The sequence below is a fragment of the Bos indicus genome, chromosome 15 (assembly GCF_029378745.1).
Source record: "Bos indicus isolate NIAB-ARS_2022 breed Sahiwal x Tharparkar chromosome 15, NIAB-ARS_B.indTharparkar_mat_pri_1.0, whole genome shotgun sequence".
Lineage (NCBI taxonomy): Eukaryota > Metazoa > Chordata > Mammalia > Artiodactyla > Bovidae > Bos > Bos indicus.
This window is the reverse complement of record NC_091774.1, coordinates 66,294,708-66,316,080: the sequence shown is the minus strand read 5'-3', so window position 1 is coordinate 66,316,080 and position 21,373 is coordinate 66,294,708. Positions and strand designations below refer to the sequence as shown.

At 45.5% G+C, this 21,373-nt stretch overlaps 1 protein-coding gene across 5 annotated transcripts in view; it reads left to right on the top strand.

The window, feature by feature from the left end:
- SLC1A2 (solute carrier family 1 member 2) overlaps positions 1 to 21,373 on the top strand; it is a 169,791-nt gene that overhangs the window by 100,675 nt on the left and 47,743 nt on the right. For all 5 annotated transcript variants that reach the window (XM_070804037.1, XM_070804038.1, XM_070804039.1 and 2 more), the window contains exons 2-6: positions 3,179 to 3,318; positions 5,610 to 5,762; positions 8,266 to 8,516; positions 13,375 to 13,543; positions 17,869 to 17,995. In XM_070804037.1, coding sequence (XP_070660138.1) covers positions 3,179 to 3,318; positions 5,610 to 5,762; positions 8,266 to 8,516; positions 13,375 to 13,543; positions 17,869 to 17,995 — 840 coding nt within the window. The remainder of the gene's footprint in view (positions 1 to 3,178; positions 3,319 to 5,609; positions 5,763 to 8,265; positions 8,517 to 13,374; positions 13,544 to 17,868; positions 17,996 to 21,373) is intronic.

The following is a 21,373-nucleotide window of genomic DNA, read 5'->3' as shown; positions in this document are numbered from 1 at the left end:
ATGTTAGAAGCTCCTTCGAGCTTGGAGTGCGTGTTTAATTCCAAGTGGGAAAGTCACAGGCATCCTCTCAATAAATACTTGTGGGTTCATGAGATTTTGATGCTGCCCACTTTGATGTGGCTGTTTTGATTCTGGGCTTCAGAGATGTTTTGCCGTGGCTTAAAAGACAAATCGTTAAACAGAGATTTTGTGTGACTCAGAAGGGTGGCCAACAGGCATCCAACCACACTGCTTGATGGGGTGTGGACGTTAACCTAATATTTGTGTGTTTTTCCTTGGATGTGGCTGTCTTGATGCCTGACGCTTTCATTACATCGTATGGATCTTGCCAGAATGTCTGGTTTAAATACTTGATAGTCTCACTGAAATACCAACCATGATTCTAACTTCAGTGGCAGGAGGGCTTCAAATGAAACAGAAGGCAGGGGATTACGCTCTTGAGGCGCTCATAGAGTATTTTGCCAAGGGCTGGCTAACGAATGCATTCACCATTTCAGAACATGTATGGCCGCCATTCTTTATTGGCAATTTCCTGGTTTACAGCTTCAGATTATTGGCTAGAAAAGTGTTTAAAATTATAAAAAGATCCTAATGCAAGCATGGAAATATGGTCCATCTATGTTAAAAAGATCGTTTTGATCATTTTCCCTGCTGTGCTGTAAAAAGAACTTTTCCGTCTGTTTTATTTGGTGATGGGAGGAAATGGTCTTTACTGCTTGCTGGTCAGACAGCCCTTGTCTGCTTGCAGTGAACTTCCTGCCCTGTTTTCTTTAGACTGCCTGAATGATCATTAACATACACACATGCCAGATAGTCGGGGGGTGCCCGCAAACTAACTAGATGAGTAGAAAATTAGGCCACTGTAGGAAGACTAAGATGCTTTTATTTTGACTAATGTTTTCATCTGAGTGTTCCACCAGACCTTGCTACATTATTCCTAATTTTAAAATATTTTAGAAGCAAGTACATTAAGCAGTTTGTTAAGAAAAAGTAAGACATTGTATTGGGTCCCTGGTCTTGATTCTGAGAGTCCAGAAGCTAAGCTTGGTGTCTTGAAAGAAAGAAAGAGAAGTCACTCAGTCGTGTCCAACTCTTTGCAACCCCATGGACTATAGCCTACCAGGCTCCTCCCTCCACAGGATTTTCCAGGCAAGAGTACTGGAGTGGATTGCCATTTCCTTCTCCAAAGATTGTTTCTGCCCTGTTTTGAACTGGGGACTTTTCACGTGTTAGGCAAACGTGATAACCACTACATTATGGAAACCATATGGCTATAAGTCCCTAACGGTGTCTTGAATGGTGGTGCAACTGGATGGGTCCCCTAAGTTAAATGTCACACTTGTCGTGAATATTCCCTGGAGAAAGGGACCATGCGTGCTGGCTGCCTAACACACATCATCATGTTTAACTTCCACAAGGTAGGCCTTGAGCCTTTCTTTCCTTTTTCTTTTTTTTTTTTAGAGAATATTTGTTTATTTATGGGTATGTCAGGTGTTATGGCATGAGGACTCTTCCTTGAAGCCACACAGGCTTCTCTCCAGCTGTGGTCTGCAGGCTCCAGAGTGCCTGGGCTCTGTAGTTTGCAGTACACAGGCTCTCTAGTTGAGACCCTGGGCTCACTAGTTTCGGTATGTGGACTTAGTTGCCTCACGGCACGTGGGATCTTAGTTCCCCGACCAGGGGTCAAACACATTCCCCCTGAGCTGGAAGGCAGATTATTAATCACTGGACCACCAGGGAAGTCCCGAGCCCTTCTTTCTATAAACCACACAGCTAGCAAGTGATAGAGTCATGATTTGAACCCAGGCTCTCTGATTCCAAAATCCACACTATTTCCAGTATAACCAGTGATTTCAAACCACTGGTCTGCAGATTGGTGTTGACTTCAAAGGAATGTCTCTCCAGTCTGTGGTGGGAATATCTGGGGAAGGCTGATACCTGTTTATCTTGAAGAAAGGCATGTGTGCTAAGGTGAATCAGTTGCGTCCAGCTCTTTGCTACCCTGTGGACCACAGGCCACCAGGCTCCTCTGACCATGGGATTTTCCAAGCAAGAATACTGGAGTGGGTTGCCATGCCCTCCTCCAGGGGATCTTCCCAACCCAGGGATTGAACCGGCATCTCTTAGGGTCTACCTGCATCGTCAGGCAGGTTCTTTACCACTAGCGCCCCCAGAAATAGTTGTTTATTCAGAGACTGTGACTTGTCTTTCAAGGTGTTAAAGATCTTTTTTTTGTTTGTTGCATGATGGTAGTATAAATGACAGCTAACAGAAATGTCCTTAGATGTCAAAGTAAAAAAAAACTGGCCTCCCTGTGTTGGTCCCCAAGCTTAAACTTGAAATCTTTTTGGCCCAGGAAGTGACAGAGCTGGAAAAAAGAGACAATCTACTCATTGTCCTGGCAGAGTCTCTGATGGATGACTTAGCAGAGCTTGGGTTCACGTGGGGTTTTTCTGGAAGAGGACTGGGATGCATCTGCAGTTGGAGGCGATCACAGGCTGCTTAGAGAGATGCTTCTTTGACACTGAGGAGCATGACTCTTGGGCAGCTCAGAGGAGTCCTGATAATGCAAGTGACCTTTTAAAAACCACAATGGAATCAATTTTTTTTAAACTAGAAAAATCATCTTTTCCAAAAGAAAGGTAGAACTTGGACTACTAGCATGTCTGAGTTTTCCATGTCCAGGATGGGGAAGACTGGAGCTCAGAGGCATTTAATTTAGCAATGACTCAGGCTGTTACTTTCCTGACCTTAGATTATTAAAAAGTCATCTTTTTGTTCTTGATACAAGAATGAAAGGGCTCAGATTTTGGAACCAGACATATCTGGACAAATTACTTTCTGTGAAATGGGGTAGGGACACTTGCCTTGGAGAGTTACCATGGGACTCTTGGAAGAACCTTCCACTGCCTGTGCAATGCCTTTCCTGCGATGATTCAAGAAAATAGGGATAAAAGCACTTAGCTCATTGGCATTTGGTGTGTCCTGGTGTCCTGCTTACAGGTGAACTATCATCCAGGGCACCCTGAGTTTCTTTGACTTTTTACTTCCCTGCCAGTGATTCCGGAATCCCAGCTGTGCCTGGGGAGGCTGTTTTGCCTTCTACATCCTGAGCCCTTCAAACTGCAGAGAGGCAGTGCCCAGCAGACTCTAACCACTGCCTTTACTTCTGTTTCAGTGCCAACAACATGCCCAAGCAGGTGGAAGTACGGATGCACGACAGCCACCTGAGTGCGGAGGAGCCAAAGCCACGGCATCTGGGGCTGCGCTTGTGCGACAAGCTGGGGAAGAATCTCCTGCTCACCCTGACTGTGTTCGGTAGGAGACAGGTGGCCCCACCCACTCCTCCGCCCCGGGTCTCTCCTGGCTCTGTGTGGAAGCTGGTTCTGGCAGCAGGCACTCTAACCCAGAAAGCAAGCCACACGTGCTGCCTAACCCCACCTTTTCCCTGGCACAGCCGCCTCAATGAGACTCTTTCCCCTTTCACCTGCCCCAGCCATGATTTCCTCCTTGGGGTTCTAGTGGATCTCAGATTCCAGTGAGCACGACCAGTTTCTGTGGGTAAATGAGCATGCAGATTCCCGGGTCCTGCTCACAGACTGTGCTGTGGGCCATTTGCATGAGACCTTGGAATCTGCATCTTAAACCTTCTGTGCATGTGTGCATATGTGTGTGTGTGTGCGTGCACTCAGTTGCTTCACTCATGTCCAGCCCTTTGTGACAATAGGGACAGTAGCCCGCCAGGCTCCTCTGTCCATGGGATTTTCCAGGCAAGAATACTGGGGTGGGTTGCCATGCCCTCCTCCAGGGGATCTTCCTCACCCAGGGATCCAACCCACATCTCCTATACCTTGGGCATGGCAGGCGGATTCTTTACCACTAAGCCACCGGGGAAGCCCCTTAAACCTTCTAGGTGATTCCAAAACAGATGATCAGTATACCACATTTAGAGAAGTACCTGCATCTTGATAAAGGCAACAGTTGCCAAAACCTCACCAACAGGACTCCAAGGATTCACATTCTCCATGCACTTCATTAACTTAGATTCAGTTAGCACGGTAGCTAACAAGGTCAGTGTGGAAGAGGCTTGTCCTGAAGCTTTGACCTGCTCCAGCTCCACCTCAGAAGCCTTGCTCCTCTGCTTCAGGTCTCACCCAGGCTCTGGTTGTACTTTTGTGTGACGGTTGACATAGACTTGGCCTTGGGTTTTCAACCAGGATTTATTGAAAATGGGGGAAATTGCAGTTTCTTGTGCTGAAACCATGGCATTTCACGCCCTCTCCTTTGAGCCAGTCATCTTGGGTGTCAGTGGACTACCATCGGGAGTGGACATTTGCCCCAGCTCAGTTCACTTAATAGAAGAAAACCGCAGACATGGTAGGGTTTTCCAAGGGTTACCCTCCACAGAAAGGATGAAATTTCATTCATCGTAAGTTTTTAAAAAATGTGCTCTTCCCTTGTGGAAGAAAAAAATATCAGATTTCCGGCCGTGTTACATACTCTCTTTGCATCTCTGGGGTTAATCCCATAGCCATGTACCTAGGATGCCCCTGCCTCCCTCCCCGACTCTAGTCATGCTTATGACCCCATTTGTGGTTTCCACAAGGGTGGCTTATGTGAGCCACCAGTTTGGAGCGATCCAAGGTTTTGTTGTGGAATCCTTGAGTATACAAAGCGAAAGGCTCCTGGTAGCTTTTCTGCTCAAATTGTTTCCTCCCAAATCTTATATTTTTAGACACCCTCCTTGATCTCCCTTAAGATCAACACGTTTCAAGATTATGTATCAGGACATAGCAGTCAAAGACAAAGCTCTTTGAGGATGAGCCATGGGCAAATGACTGGAAGTAGAAAAAAGAAAACTAACGCCAGTTTGGTCACATAAATGTTCCTTTTGTCTGATATTCAGTTAAAAAGATAAGAAATATATTAGACACCATGGCATGTACCCAGCCTAGGCTGGGAAGAGAATCATATCTGATGTTGTGGGTTATTTCTACTGACAATCTCTGACTCTGCAAGTGGATGATATCCTAAAGAAATTGGGATCAAGTTGCCAGGTTATATTTCCCACAGAGCCTTCAGAAGGCTCTTCTTGACTCTTCCAGTGTGGCCTTTTCAAAGAGTTGGAGATAGAAAACATTTTCTCACAAGTCAACAAAATTAACTTCACTTTTCTAATGGTATTTTTGTTATGTGTTAATCATCATCTGATAATAGAGAGGTACGAGAAAAGTTAATGTTACTGAACTATATCCCTGCTGCTGCTGCTGGTGCTAAGTCGCTTCAGTCGTGTCCGACTCTGTGTGACCCCATGGACTGCAGCCTACCAGGCTTCTCCGTCCCTGGGATTCTCCAGGCAAGAACACTGGAATGGGTTGCCATTTCCTTCTCCAATGCATGAAAGTGAAAAGTGAAAGTGAAGTCGCTCAGTCGTGTCCAACTCTTAGTGACCCGATGGACTGCAGCCTACTAGAGGCTCCTCCATCCATGGGATTTTCCAGGCAACAGTACTGGAGTGGGGTGCCATTGCCTTCTCCCAACTATATCCCTAGAGCTATTCATTTGATGAGGGCAAAAAATAGATTCATATTTTTTCTCCTTCCTTATAGGTGTTATCCTGGGGGCAGTATGTGGAGGACTTCTTCGCTTGGCATCTCCTATCCACCCAGATGTGGTTATGTTAATAGCCTTCCCAGGGGATATACTCATGAGGATGCTGAAAATGCTCATTCTCCCTCTCATTATCTCCAGTTTAATCACAGGTAAGACCACTTCTCTGGCACTGGGTCAAAGTGGGTCATACTCCTCTAGCTTTTGGACTGACCATAAAATCTCAATTTGGTTGAATCAATGAATCTGATCATCTTCTGTGTCATTTCTCTTCAGAGTCTTGATTTTCCTAACTCTAAAACTGAAATAAGCAACCCTAAGAAAAAGAGTTTGGTCGGTCCATCTGTCTGTGTAGCGACAAAAGATAAAAAGGAAATAACCACATGTTAAAAGTGATCATCTCTAGAGATGTTGATTTTTAATGTACACTTTTCTCGTTTTCTAAATTGTATTTGTTCAGAAACTGACAAAGATAACATGTAGAAAAAGAAGTTTTTTCTTTAATATTTAATTGAGTGTAGAGGGAAGTGGTTATTAAAGATAAATGAAATACTAGATATGAAACTCTTGGAGTGTTTCAGAAGAAAGATACCCTTAATGTGTAGTTCATGTCTACTTATTTTTTGGTTCAGAGTTGTTTCATTTGAAAGGATTTTATTTTTTCTCCTCCCTGGGCTTATACAGGTAGTTTCCTCCTTACCAAATATTACTCAAATGTTGTTGAAATCATTGAATTTTAGAGACTAAACTCTGGGTTAGGGATGAAGAGCTGGGCTTTGGTTTGCATCTGGGGGACCAACAGGCTGGGTGATCTTGAGAAATCTGTTCTAGACCGTCCACCTTATGAATGTAGTGAAGCTCTGGTAACTCCAAGAGATTCAGCTGTTACAGCCTCATAGCTGGTTGGCCAATGAATCCAGTGAGGGAAAGAGTTGGCACTCAGTGTCAGGAAGGTCTTAGCATTCAGCCTCAGACTGCATGAAGCTGTATTTTACTTTAAAAGCTCCTTTTGAAACCAGAGAAATTTGTTTTCCATGCCTGTTTAATAGATTGTACATTAGCCAACCCAGTAAGGAAGTTTCATTTCCATTAGCTAGAGTTAGACTTCAGATTGACTGTAAGGACAAATAGGTCATATATGGGTCAGCTTCATTCAGAAAAGTTAATGTCAATAATAGTTTCCTCCTCCATAGCAAAAAAGACTGATGCCCAGTAAATGTTGCATGTCTCAGTCTGTAAAAGCAGGAACTGAAACCAGGAAGTAGAACAACTGAAGAAACTACTGGAAAAAAACCCAGTGAAGGCTGGAGTTTTTGTGACTTGCTTGGAGTTTCTGCTAACCATCACAGAAGCTTCTGAGATATCGATGGAGCTTCCACCCATGCTGGGTGTTCTGTGCATGTGTTCTCACATCCCTACACAAGGTCAGAAAACGTGGTCTCCATCAGGTTTCATCTGTGAGGAGTGATAGGGCTGTGCTAGAACCACTTCCATTTTCCCAGACTTTGGATTTTGTGACCCGTATTCATCAGGGGCTTCCCTGATGGCTCAGAGGTTAAAGCATCTGCCTGTAATTCAGGAGACATGGGTTCGATCTCTGGGATGGGAAGATCCCCTGGAGAAGGAAATGGCAACCCACTCCAGTATTCTTGCCTGGAGAATCCCATGGACGGAGGAGCCAGGTAGGCTACAGTCCACGGGGTCGCAAAGAGTCAGACATGACTGAGCGACTTCACTCACTCACTCGCTCAATGTATTCAAAAGAGATTTTGAATACATAGGGCTACCAACCTTTTGTTTCCCTAAGTGAGGACCTTCAAACAAACAAACAAAAAAAACCTAGTATGTACCAGCATCACCACTTTATAAGGAAAGGATTTCTTAATACTTAAGAAGTGGGAAGGACATAATCTCAGAATTGAAAATTGAATAGAGCATTCAACTTTCACTATCACAGGCTGAAAAAAATGTTGTCACCAACCCGTTTATAAACCCTGGACCAGATGTTCTCCAACTCTTCCCAGTTCCCTGTGTGCGTCTGATCAAGTTGCTCAGTCGTGTCTGACTCTTATGACCCCCATGGACTGCAGCCCACCAGGCTCCTCTGTCCATGGGATTTTCCAGGCAAGAATACTGGAGTGGGTTGCTGTTTCCTCCAAGGGGTCTTCCTGACACAGGGATAGAATTGTGTCTCTTGCGTCTCCTGCATTGGCAGGCAGATTCTTTACCACTAGCACCACCCTCTAGAACCTCAAAAATATCCTTGGAAAATTGAATCGTAAACTGTGGCGTTGACCAAATATTCAGTTGAAGGAGGTTTAATTAATCATTAATACATTTGAGTAATACAAAGCCGGGGGTTGGTTATAGGTATGCGTGCCAAGTAGCTTCAGTGGTGTCCGACTGTTTGCGACCCCATGGACTGTAGGCCGTCAGGCTCCTCTGTCCATGGGGATTCTCCAGGCAAGAATACTGGAGTGGGTTGCCATTTTCTCCTCCAGGGAATCTTCCCAACCTTGGGATCAAACCCAGGTCCCCTGCATTGCAGGCGGATTCTTTACCACTGAGCACCTGGGGAAGCTATAGGTATGCAGACAGGGGCAAGTAACAGGAAGATAACGGAACTAATCCTTCTGGATTTCTTTTTCTATCCAGGGTTGTCAGGCCTGGATGCTAAAGCCAGCGGCCGCTTAGGCACAAGAGCTATGGTGTACTACATGTCCACAACCATCATTGCTGCGGTGTTGGGGGTCATCCTTGTCCTGGCCATCCACCCAGGGAACCCCAAACTCAAGAAGCAACTGGGGCCTGGGAAGAAGAACGATGAAGTGTCCAGTTTAGATGCCTTTTTGGACCTTATTCGGAATCTCTTCCCTGAAAACCTTGTCCAAGCCTGTTTTCAGCAGGTAACCCAGAGTTCTGATAGTCTTGCTTCTCCAAACTCTTAAGTTATGCAGGTGATAACTTTGAGACTATTTCAGCAAACCAGCTGTGGGCAATAATTTGTTTCATATTTATGTCTCTGCCTAAGTGTGGGGGATCCTCTGGGGCAGAATTTTCGGATAGGAGTCGCTTAGTCTTTTTTTTTTTAACTTCCATTTCTTTTGCAGTACTTTTAATAGCATTTAGCTCCGGAATCTCTCTTCTCCTTTTTCCTGTTTGTCTCTTTTTCTTCTTTTTGGTTCTTGTCTCTGTATCATCCACAGGCACATTTTTATCACCCTTGCCCACAACCCTCTAGAGTGCCCGGTAGAGTGCCCGGTGGTTCTCGATCTTAGCAATGTAGCAAAACCACGTGTGGTCCATTTCAAAATGCTTATTTATGTTCTACAGAATCAGAATCTCCAGAATGGGCCCAGTAATTGGGTATTCATCAAATTAATACTATTGACAAAGTAATATTTGAGGATTGTAGAAATTTAAAGAAATTTCTGAATGCACATAAAGTAAAAATTCAAGTCCCCATGTCCCTTCCCTAGGCTACTCATGTTTCCTCCTATAAATATACATATATATATTTGTCACATATATATTGTGTATGTGTGTATAGAATAAAAAAATATCAATCTGGGAATATTGCATCATACATACAGTGTTACATTCTACTTTCTTGTTTAACAGTGTTTTAGTGTCATCTCTTTTTCTGTTGTTGTGTAGTATTTCTAAAGGATAAATTTTAGAAGCAAAACATGCCCTGCCAAAGAGTTGATATTTTGAATTTGCTCATGTTATAAAAAATGGTCCTACAAAATTTGTAGCAGTATATACTCCTACCAACTGCATACACGCATATCTGTTTTTTTAACACACAATTTTTTAAAAATGTTGATTCTGCTGGGTATGTTACTGGCCAGAGTTCTTAGACTCTAGAAATTGATAAGAGGTCATATGAGAAATTTAGGCAAGGCTTTATTTGACCTCAGGCTGCAGCTGGAGGGAGTGAGAACAAGTAACAGCTTCTCTTGTTCTGTCCCTGAATGTGTGTGGGGGGGGCGGGGGCCAGGGGTTGGGGGAGTGCAGGGGTGCAAGACAAGCGGGTCCCTTAAATTGGGTGAGGGTAGGGTAGTCCAGGGGTTAGGCCAGTAGGGTGCCTTGGGTGGTCTGCCCACTCCCTTGGTGGTGCTGTGTGCAGGGGTCATGCCTGGTACCCTGCTTTTGTTCCAGAAACCTCAGAAGTGGCAGTTGGGTTTTGGGTCTTTTTGCATTATGTTGTTCATAATTTGCCTCAACTGTGCATGCCTGCAGTTGTCTTTAGTCCCTGAGAGCTTCTTTTTACCATTGCTTGAGGAGACATTTGCCTCGGTGCAAGCATGGCAGCAAAGGGTCCCGGGTCCCGGGTCCCAAATCCTAGCCTCTCTCAAGTAAATCCACTGAGTCAGCTGCCCAGACCCCCCTCAACAGACAGCCAGCCGTCTAGACCCAAAGTTAGTTTAGGTTAGAATATACCTCAGTTCCCATTAGCCCTGGTTGGAAGTAAACTACAACCAAGGAACCTCCTTCAGCCATTTCCAGTGACTCACAGAAGAATAAATTTAGGAAACAGGTTACAGAGAAGAGAAGTCTGCATTCCCAGCTGCCCTCAAGGTGCCATTTCCACCCACTGCTGAGCCACTGCACTCTGGATGAATCTGGAATAAGGTCTCTGCCTTCCAAGGCCACTTTGGATGGCTCATTGCAAGGCTCACTTGCACTTGTAGCAAGGAGCTATATTAAAGGAACCGTCCCAGGCAGGAGAAGTTGAGTGGGGAGTGACCAGAAACTGACTAGGGGACTCCCCTGATGGTGTGGTGGACGGGAGTCCGCCTGCCAGTGCAGGGGACATGGGTGTGGCCCCTGGTCTGGGAAGATTCCGTGTGCCACGGCATGGCTGAGCCCATGCGCCGTGACTGCTGAGTCCGCGTGCTGCAGCTACTGAAGCCTGCGTAACGTAGAGCCCGTGCTTCACAACAAGAGAAGCCACGGCCACGAGAAGCCCTCACGCCCCAAAGAAGAGGAGCCCCAACTCACCACAACTAGAGAAAGCAATGAAGACCCAGTGCAGCCATAAATAAATACATTTAAGACAATAAAAACATTCTTTGTCCTGCAAGCAGTCACAGATTAAAAAAAAAGAATGAAACAGGCTAGGGAAGGGGTGCTTCTGGGTACCCTCTCTCTAATGCCCCTGCCCCTCAGCCAGCCTGTTTAGAAAGACGAGCTTGCTGGCTTTGGGGCGATGGACACAACCAAGTGCCAAGTCTATTCTTAACGTTTTGGAAAGAGCTTCCTGGAGCTGGAGCAGCTGGAGGCCAAGCCGGTAGGAGACCTGCGGTGGGAGCAGTATCGGAGGGAGGGGAGAGGGACAGATTTGGGCTTCCCTCCAGTACCCAATCACGACCATGCTCCATGCAAGAAGGAGCCTCTTTTGTCTGAGTGACTGGGGCAGGACTGAGAAGCAGGCAGGCCCCCAGAGCTGTGGATGTAAGCTAGAGGAGAGTTCTGTGGTGTCAGCCATGCTCACGCTTCCTGAGCTGTCTGGTCGATGGGCAATCTCTGCATGTTGCTGCTCTGAGCAAAGGGCACTGGGGGGTGGGGGGCAGCACCAGGATAGACGATCGGGCCATTCCCTGCCCTGCCCAGCCCTGGATCCACCCCTCCACTGGCAAAATTCACATGAGGAGTGAGCTCTTCATCCTCCAGCGAAGCCCAAGGACATGGTCCCTTTGGGTTAGGACTACCGGGAAAAAAAAAAAATGTGGAATATTTTACCTCAGGCTGAGGGAGGGTGCAGATTTCGTAGGCCAGTCTCCGGGCAGCCCAGAGGAAAGGGAGCTTAACCCATGCGCAATCCCAATGGCTTAGGAGGGTCTTGAAGAGGGTTGGAAGACAGAGAATGCTTAGACCACTGTGGCATTGCCAGAAAGAAAGGCAGAGAACCCCATCTCAGTGGTAGCATCCCTAGCACCTGGCCTCCAGCTCAAGCCACTCACCTGTGCTCTTTGGGAGCTGTATTTTGGAGTCAATAGAACTCACTTTGAATCCTGGTTTAGTAACTACTAGCTCTCTGTCCTAGGGTTACTCAGCCCTGTGAGTCTTGAGGGGCTCTTGTTGACATAAGAGGTAGACAGATGTCGCATGAATGTGGTATACCTGGCCACCTGATCCTGGAGGCCACCATTCATTCAGGCCGTTGGCTGTGGTGGCGCTAGTGGTAAAGAATCCTCCTGCCAATGCAAGAGACTCAAGACACATGGGTTTGATCCCTGGATCAGGAAGATCCCCTGGAGAAGGGAATGGCAACCCACTCCAGTAATCTTGCCTGGAGAGTCCTGGGGACAGAGGAGCCTGGCAGGCTACGGTCCATGGGGCCACAAAGAGTCGGATAAGACTCACGTGGCTGAGCACACACATGGCCATTACTCCTGAGCTTTAGCTTTTTTAGCCTTCTCAGAATAGGCCTGTATTTGGCTACGGTCCCCACTTTGTCCCCAGGCACATGACTCTGTTGTCCATGGAGGTGTCCCTTCAGATTCCCCCCTGCATTCTCCCTTTGGGCCATCATTGCCCAGGCCAAGGGGGCTGTGAGCTGCCTGCTCACATTCAGCTGGCCTGCTCCTCTCCCAGCACAAGTGCATGGGAAATTTATATATAAATTTGTCAGGTTGGAACACAGAGCACTGCCCCGCCCCAGGGCATGTACGCTGTATTTCCCTCTCCCAGTTAGGAGAGCTGATCTGTTCAGCTTTGCTTACCCTTGGGCTCAGCTGCTGGAGGATTGTGTCCATATAGTTTAGCAGGCAGTACAGGTGGTGAAAGAACTCGGGGGTGGTCAGTGCATCTGAGCTGAAGTCCCAATAACTCTATGACGTCTGACGAGTCACTTGACTTCTCCATGCCTCTTCCGTATCTATTCAGGCTTCAGCCATCTGTTGCCTACTACGTGCCGGCACTGACATTCTAGGATTCTGCACGCCTTCTATTTTCATGCCCAGGGAGGTAGTGATTCTCTGGGCTCAGACGTTGCATTTTCACAGCATGCAGAGTGCCTGGCACCTTTGAAAATAGGATGGCTGCCCCAGATGTCGAGGAACAGCTTGAGAGCTTCTTAGGGGACTGTTGGCCCAGAGATGCTTGGGGAACATGGAGCAAGTCTTGGTATCATTGCCCGGAAGGAGAGGCTGTCTTCCCACCTCACACCTCCCTGCTGTGGGGGCTGCTGGTGGCTGGCACATCTGGCAGCCAGATGGAAATCCCCAGCAGAGCCAGGCTCTGGGAGGAGCCCACGTGAAAGTGGGTCTGTGAAGACTCCATGTGACGGAAACCAGGCAGAGAGAAGCAAATCGTGTGGGTCATGGGGTGCTGATCTGACCCCCACCAAGACCCTCCTATTCCTGGCCAGATCCAGAACCCGTCATGGGGGCCAGCAGGTCATCCAACTGGGTCTCATATTTGATATTGTCTCCCCGGGAATGAAAGAAGCAGACAGGCGTCCCTCCGCTCAAAGCTTGTGTCCCATTACTGACCATACTGCTCATAGTAACTACAAGAGAATGTTATAAATCCTGTCCCTACCATGGGATGAGGACAGCCATTTCTCACCTGTATTTGTGCCTTAAGGCATCACCCTGTCAAACACAGACATATAAAATATTCCCCAATTTTATAATCTCGTTTATGACATTTCTTATTTTTGACATGTTAGGAATTTAGAAACACATAATTGTCTAGGATTTTGGTGATTTTAACAGTGTCTCATCTTTATGTTCTTTTCCTCCATCCCATTAGATCCAAACAGTGACGAAGAAAGTCCTGGTGGCCCCCCCATCAGACGAGGATGGCAATGCCACCAATGCTGTCCTCTCGCTATTGAATGAGACTGTGACTGAGGTTCCGGAGGAGACCCAGGTGGTGATCAAGAAGGGCCTGGAGTTCAAGGACGGCATGAACGTCTTAGGTGAGTACCCTTGTCTTCATCTCCTTGCGGGAGACACCTCTGCCGGGGCCCCACGGCTGGCCTTCCCGGTTTCCTTCTCAGAAAGCCAGTCGCCCTGCTGTCCTGTAGGTGGAGCAAGAGGCTTTCTCTGGGGAGCGATTTGAGGGTAACTGGGACTGAGAGCTGAGATGAAGGGCAAGGGAGAAGGCAGGAGCAATACCACGTCGTCGGGGTGTGGGGACCGGAGTCGGAGAAGGAGAGGGACTGACACTCACGGGGCACTTCCCCCGACTTTCTGCCTGGTGTTGGCCAGTCACTTTCTCTGACTCTCCATTTCATGAGGTTACACATCCGAGTCTTTCATTTCTTTCTCTTCTAGCCACCCTTGTGTGAGTCCCAGGACTGTGTAGGCATAGGAGCTGTCCCACCCCAGTCCTCACAGTCTTTTAGAAGGCAGTGCTTTTAGAAGTGGGAAGTGTTGCATTGGTGCTAAAAGGAACTTCTCAAAAGGAGAAGCTTTTGTTTTAACTTTCTGGTATTCCGGGGAGCCCTTTCCCCAAGTGTGGAAACTTCTGAGCATGCCATCACAGGGGTTCTTGGACTCTGCAGTTAGACCAGTTTGGATCCTGTTTAGATCCCATATGGACCATTCACTGATTATCTAATTGTGGACAGATTCCTCTATGTCTCAAGATTCATCTATAAAGTGGGCATGGAGTTGGCATTTCTCTTGTAGATCATTGCGAGGATTCAGTGAGATTGTGCATGTGGGCCCAGCGGTACGTGCCGTGTGCTTTCTCATGTGAGCTGCTCTCGTCATTAAAGGTGAGCTGCTCAGTAGGAAAAACCCACAGAGGATATTCCCCACTCAGTTTACTCCCCACCCACCCCCGGGTCCATTCCCCACCATAACCCAGTCCGCTGCTAGAATGGTGTCCCCAAGCCAAGACAGAGGGGCATTTGGTTATAAGGTACGAGAAATGGGAAATCTATGTGGAAGAAATATGCTGATCCATGCAGAGCGAGCTTTCTAAGGATTTGAATGAGAGCTCTTTAGAAAAGATTGAGCTCGCTTTGTCATCTAAGAGATCAAATGCCCTTGTCTCTTTGGTAGGGGTGTCAGCTAATATACAGGGTGCCCATTTCATGTGAATTTCAGATAAACAACAGATAGTGTTAAAGGGTTATGTCCCAAATATTGCACCGGATATACTTGTATTGAAAAAATGCATTCTTTATCTGAAATTCAGATTTCATCTGGTAGTCCTTTTTTTCCCCTCAATTTGGTAACTGTACTCCTTACTCATCCAGAATGGTTGACTCAGCAAGATTGCCCCACCACTAAAAAGTGTCTTTTTCTTTGACCTGGCAGGAAGTGAGAGTGAGGGAAGAGATAAGCAGACCAGGTTGCCAGGCAACAGAAGATCAATAAATATTGTTGACAATCAGTGGGAGGCGAGAGGAGGAAGGAGAAAGTGGGAGAGTTCCTCTGAGGAGAAGGATTTGCAAACACCCTCCGCATCCAACCTTGAGTGGCTCTTCTTTGCCACTGTCCGGATATCTGGGGCCCTTTCAGGCGTTCCCAACTCCCCTTGACCCCCCCACGACCCACGGTCAATGTAGCCCCACCGTTTTGTACTGTGGCCATGAGTAATGGGGTCAGGGCTCTGGAGTGAATCATTCAGAAGACTTTTTGTGGTCATTTCCAGGGTCTTGGTGGATTCTGGGAAGTCACATGACCTTTGGCTGTATTGGGGAGTTTCAACACCATTCAGGACTCGCTCAATCCCAGTGACCAAGTCTAAGAGGGCTTTGTTCAAACAAAACACTGGCTGTTCCAGTGAGTGAGTTCAATGAGGCAGTGTTTACAGAGGGAAATGACAGGCAGGCCATGGGCTTCTAAGTGCAGATTGAGGCCCTGGAAAGCTAAGGGAAGTTAGACTGTTGAGAAACTTCCCATTTATAAATCATGGCTGAAATAAGGTTCTTTCCATAGTCTTCCAAGGCAGAGATGGTGGCTTTTTTTTTTTTTTTGTTTTTGCTTGTTTTTTTGGCTTTGGAAAGTCCCGAGGATCAAGCATTGCAATAGTGAAGATAAAAACTCCGGTTCCAGCCTCCCACTTCTTTAAAGACTCATTTCTCTACTCCCCAAACCTCCAGACTACTCTAGGCTTCACTTCAATTCAATCTCAACCACTTAAGTCAACTCCTGTGAGAGATTACTCCTTTCAACATCTCTCTCTCTTATACTCATGGAGATGGACAGTTTCTGCTGACCCTGCCAGGGATGCTATTTTATTCTAGTTCTTTGGAACCTTGAAACCTTGGGTATTTTCTCTTAAATTTTCCAGATGGAATTAAGCATGTGACACTAGCTTTTCTCAGCCATGATATTCACAGACTATCACTCACCATACACCTAGAAAACTCCTCTCTGTGGGTTTGAGATGAGCCTAAATTTGATTTCCTCTGTTACTGCAGAACTAGGTCACTCTAATTCTAGGTCACACTAATTCTTATTAAGCCTTTGTGTTTATGGCCAAAACTGACTTGTAAGTCACTAGTTAATCTTTCTGGCTAAGAGCTGAAAAGGGGGAAATATTAAATATCATGGATTAAGAATTTCAGTGCAAGTGCTAGATTCTTTTTTCTGAAGAAGAGAAGGTCCAGCAAAGGATAGTTGAACAATCTGGGTTGATATGTACTTGGTATGAGAAGTGAATGGTTTTGGTAACTACGGAAAAGGTAAATTCAGAAGTTTGGACAGAAAGAATTTTCCTCTAAGAGAATCAAATCATAATGCTATAATTTACCTTGATATGGCTCAAGACTGTGGACATAAATGGACACTATAGGAAACTGGATATAATAGGGAGGGGCTAGAAATAAAGTCTGCCAAAGTGGGACAGAGTAGGTGTAGGGAAGAGGAAGGGGAGAGAGGGAAGAGGAAGGGGAGAGAAGGAAGAGTGGATGGCCCATACTGCAGGGCAGAAAATAAGTCAGATGGGCAAGCAAGGGCCTGTTGCCAAGGGAACAATGACATTGGTTTATAGTCCATGCAAGTCATTAGCATTGGAGCACGAAGATTGGCAATCACAGATTGGTAGTTGAGGGGCACATGATGACTGGTTATCAGAAATCCAGAGACACCCACCCCCCACAGGCAGTATGGGGACATCTGTTAGCCATGGAGCACACCCCAGACACTGGGGGAGTCTGGATGAGACTCCAGGGTGAGATGCTGAGGAAGAGGGGTAGAGAGAGTGATGGCAGAGAGAATTTTCTGGAGAGAGAAAGCTGGGTCTTGCCTTGGAGGAACTAACATATCAGGCAGGTTTCCAGGACAGATACTCAGAGAATGAGGCAAAGACAACACAGAAATAAGATCCAAGGTTGGCGGTTGGTCTTGGTCCAGGACTTAGTGCATTTTGACACTGACATCAAGAGGTGGGGACAGGGTTCCCCAGACCCTCCTGGCCTGGGATTAGATCTATCCTGGGAGCTGGGGTGGGGCTGCACTTAGATGGAAGTCAAGTGACATCAAGTAAAAGGAGGAGAGGGCCAAGGGTCTAGGAAATAACAAAGAGTATATTCTAGTTTTATGATTCTGAAAAAAAAAAAAGCACACACAATAAAAAAGAAAGTGTTCTAACCGTTTGGACCATGGAAAAAATGATGATGAATTAATAAATAACAGGTTAAATCCAAACAAACTGGGTCATCTGGGGTTTCCCAGCTGTTTTGGATTTCTCATTGCTTTCCCTTTGATTTTTCAAGATTTCTTCCTCCTTCTCAAATAAGCAATAGAAAAATAATTTCATGTTTAGGATTTTCCTAGAGTGAAACATATACCAACCATGCATTAATTTGGGATAACACCAAACTAATACAGATATAACCCTGGCAAAGACTGAATTGGCTAATTGGTCTCTACTCTTCTAATATTGGCTCCAAGGCTTGCATGATAATCCCCAAGTCCCAACAAGCCTTTCATCATTAATCTATGTACTAATGGAATCTGCTTACACATGACTTCATAAGTGAGTGGTGGGGTGGAGAGAGAGAAGAGAATACTTTTTAGTTTGGAATGAAAATGAATTAATTTTCTCCAAGGACCTAACCTGCTTATAGTTCAACTTGCTCATGTGGAAAATATTCAGGAAAGCCATAATTATGCAGGGGAAAGGTATTTTCAGTGTGGGACATAATACTTCTGTCTTTTAGTGCTTAATTCATAGGGTAGCTGGTGGTGAGAATGTGGCTGCATACACAGGGGATGGTTATGAACAAGAAGAAAACACATATCTTATCATTTGTCCTTTTGTGTTCTGTGATTCCCCCAACAGGTCTGATAGGGTTTTTCATTGCTTTTGGCATTGCCATGGGGAAGATGGGCGAGCAGGCCAAGTTGATGGTGGAATTCTTCAACATTTTGAATGAAATTGTAATGAAGTTAGTGATCATGATCATGTGGTAAGTGGATCTGTTCTTACATCATTGTGGTGGGGGTGTGAGGTGGTCATGGGGTCTCCATAGGACCCTGAACCCTCCTAGCAGGAAAGAGTGAGCAGGCATGAATCAAGGAAAGATTTCTCTGGAAAGACTTTGAAAAAAAGGAATGGAACTCTCTTTTTTGGAACTTTCCATAGATAATGAGCAGGAAAACTATAAAGCCTGTGGGCCAGATCTTATCTGCCATTTGTTTTGTGTGGCCTGTGAGTTAAGAATGGGTTCTATGTTTTTATTTTGCTGAAAAAAAAATCCAGAATATTAATAATCACAACACTTGGTTATGCAAAATTCATATTCAGTGCCCATAAATAGTTTTGTTGGGACCCATCCTACCTATTTGCTCATGTATTGTCTAGGGTTGCTTTTGTGCTAAAAGACAGAGTTGAGTAGTTGTGATCAAGACTGCATAGGCTGCAAAGCCTATAAAGTTTACTGTTTGACCCCTTACATAAAAAGTTCACCCATCTCTGCCCTGGAGGAAAAGAACACACACATACACACAAAACCAAAAAACCAAAAATCAGACAAGCTGGAAATATCAATCAGTAATAGTGAATCTGAGCAATATCAGGATACACTGCACTGAGATAGGGCCAAGATCCCAAGGATGTGGCATGACCCAGGGTGTGTGGAAGAATCACTTCTCCAGTATTCTGGTGTCCAAAATGAAATGCCTCTTAGATCTGGGTTCTCATGACTCATACAGATGATGAATAAATAAATAAATAAGAGGCAGTTCTCAGGCCATGCAAGAAAAAGTGCCATCACACAGGATTAAGTGCTCTTGGAAATCTGGTTCCACCCTCTAGTTTTACAGTAGAGAAAGCTGTGGTCCAGAGACGCTAAATCTTGATTCTTTAACATTGTTATGATCATCATGATCTTTCTGGCTTTCCTTTTATCTGCCAAGAGTCATGAGAGTGCTTCGTACCTCTCAAGTGTAATCCCCACAACCCTGCAAAGATGGTATTATGGTTCCCAATTGACAGAAAAGGCAATTGAGGTTCATGGAGGTGAATTAACTTGCCTAAGATTATATAGCCAGGGAGAAGAGGAGCTGGTGTTTATACTGATATCAAAGTCTTTGGTGTGTACGTGGGGTGGGGGTTTTGTTGTTTGAATCATGTAAGTGGTGTTGTCTCCACTTCATCTCATGTGTGTTTATGGTCAGTGGTTCTGAAGTCTAGGGTAGCCCAGGACAGCATAAGCTTCTTCTCCTTCACAAGGGATCTGTATCACCTCCAGTTACTGGAAATTTCTCGTGTTCAGTATCTACCAGATAGAACGATTTTTACATGTATTCATTTCAGATCCCTACAATGGTCCTGTATGCCTACCTGGGAATAAAGTAAAACCACTCTTAGACCAAACAACACTTGTGTTCTGTTTGCCACGGGAATTCTGGGTTACAGAGTCCTTCACTCTGCCTGTTCCAGCCCCCTGCACCTGCCTCCCCAATCCTCCTCCACTTTCCTTCCCCTGAAATTCCACCTGTTTCATCTCTTCTTCCTTTTCTTGGCCCTTACTTCCCACCTTACAAGGAAAAAATCTGTTCTCAACTTGTATTTTATCACCAAGTACAGTGATGTGCCTGTAGTAAATTCCTACTAAAACTTCAGGAACAAGTGGGCGAGCTGAAAGCCCCAGGGTCTCAGATCAAGAAGATGTTCCTCATGATTTCATGAACCATAGTTAATAGTTCAGGTCTGTTCTGATCATTGCTTTATTGACTTTGGAAACACGGAAAAGATTCTCGTACAATAGTGTGTTCTTTTCAATTATTGTATTGATTCTTCAACTTCCCAGGCAAGGCTAGATTTCTAAATATTTCTTTTGTGTGAAGATTTAAAGTCACACACAATGTCATGCTGTAAAAATATTTTAAAATATCTTTTAAGGACTTCTCTGGTGGTCCAGTGGTTAAGGCACCATGCTTCCAATGCAGAGGGCGTAAGTTCGATCCCTGGTTGGGGAACTAAGATCCCACATACTCACGGCCAAAAAAAAATAGTCTTTTGTCTTTTGAATCCATTCTGAGCTTGCTGAAAGTTTAATAAATGGTAATATGTAAAACTTCCTCCAGCCCAGCATTTCTCATGATGTACTCTGCATATAAGTTAAATAAGCAGGGTAACAATATACAGCCTTGACGTACTCCTTTTCCTATTTGGAACCTGTCTGTTCCATGTCCAGTTCTAACTGTTGCTTCCTGACCTGCATACAGGTTTCTCAAGAGGCAGGTCACATGGTCTGGTATTCCCATCTCCTTCAGGGTTTTGCAGTTTATTGTGATCCACACTGTCAAAGGCTTTGGGTCTGTCTAGTCAAAGCTATGGTTTTTTCCAGTAGTCATGTATGGGTGTGAGAGTTGGACTATAAAGAAAGCTGAGAGCTGAAGAATTGATGCTTTTGAACTGTGGTGTTGGAGAAGACTCTTGAGAGTTCCTTGGACTGCAAGGAGATTCAACCAGTCCATCCTAAAGGAGATCAGTCCTGGGTGTTCACTGGAAGGACTGATGTTGAAGCTGAAAGTCCAATACTTTGGCCACCTGATGCGAAGAGCTGACTCATTAGAAAAGACCCTGATGTTGGGAAAGATAGAAGGCAGGAGGAGAAGGGGACGACAGAGGATGAGATGGTTAGATGGCATCACTGACTCAATGGACATGGGTTTGGGTAGACTCCAGCAGTTGGTGATGGACAGGGAGGCCTGGTGTGCTGTGATTCATGGGGTCGCAAAGAGTCGCACATGACTGAGTGACTGAACTGAACTGAATATGCAATGCAGAACAGGCCTCTTAGTTTTAAACATTAAAGATCTGCCTTTACTTCCTAGAATTCCTAGCAAAGTGAGCACCCTCAAGTATGCAGCTCAGTTTTCTTTACTATGATGCCAATGATGTGGGTTGTGTATGAAAATTCCTTCCTTCATCCATGCCATGTCATTTCCACTGAGCCCTTGAAGCAGGAGGAATCTTCTAGGAAATCAAATGAGTCATGGGATAAAGTGTAGCCTCCCTTCTCCCCAGGGATGGAGTGGGTGTGGATCAAAATGTTTCCTCCTCACTGAAACCAAAACTCCTAAAGATTTAACATCATATCCCTGGAGATGAAGAGCAATTGTGAGTCAGGAGCAAGGCCTATGGAATGGTTTCTGACAGCTGCTTGGTTACCACATCCAGCCCAGCAGTCTGGAGGGTGTAGTATGACATGAGATGTCAATCCTACACATTTATTTCATTCTTCAGCTGCCTTGCCAGCAGTTGATAACGATGTGTATAAGAAGGTTCTGGATAAAACAGCCAACCACATCTTAACTGACATCCTCAAGGCTTAAAT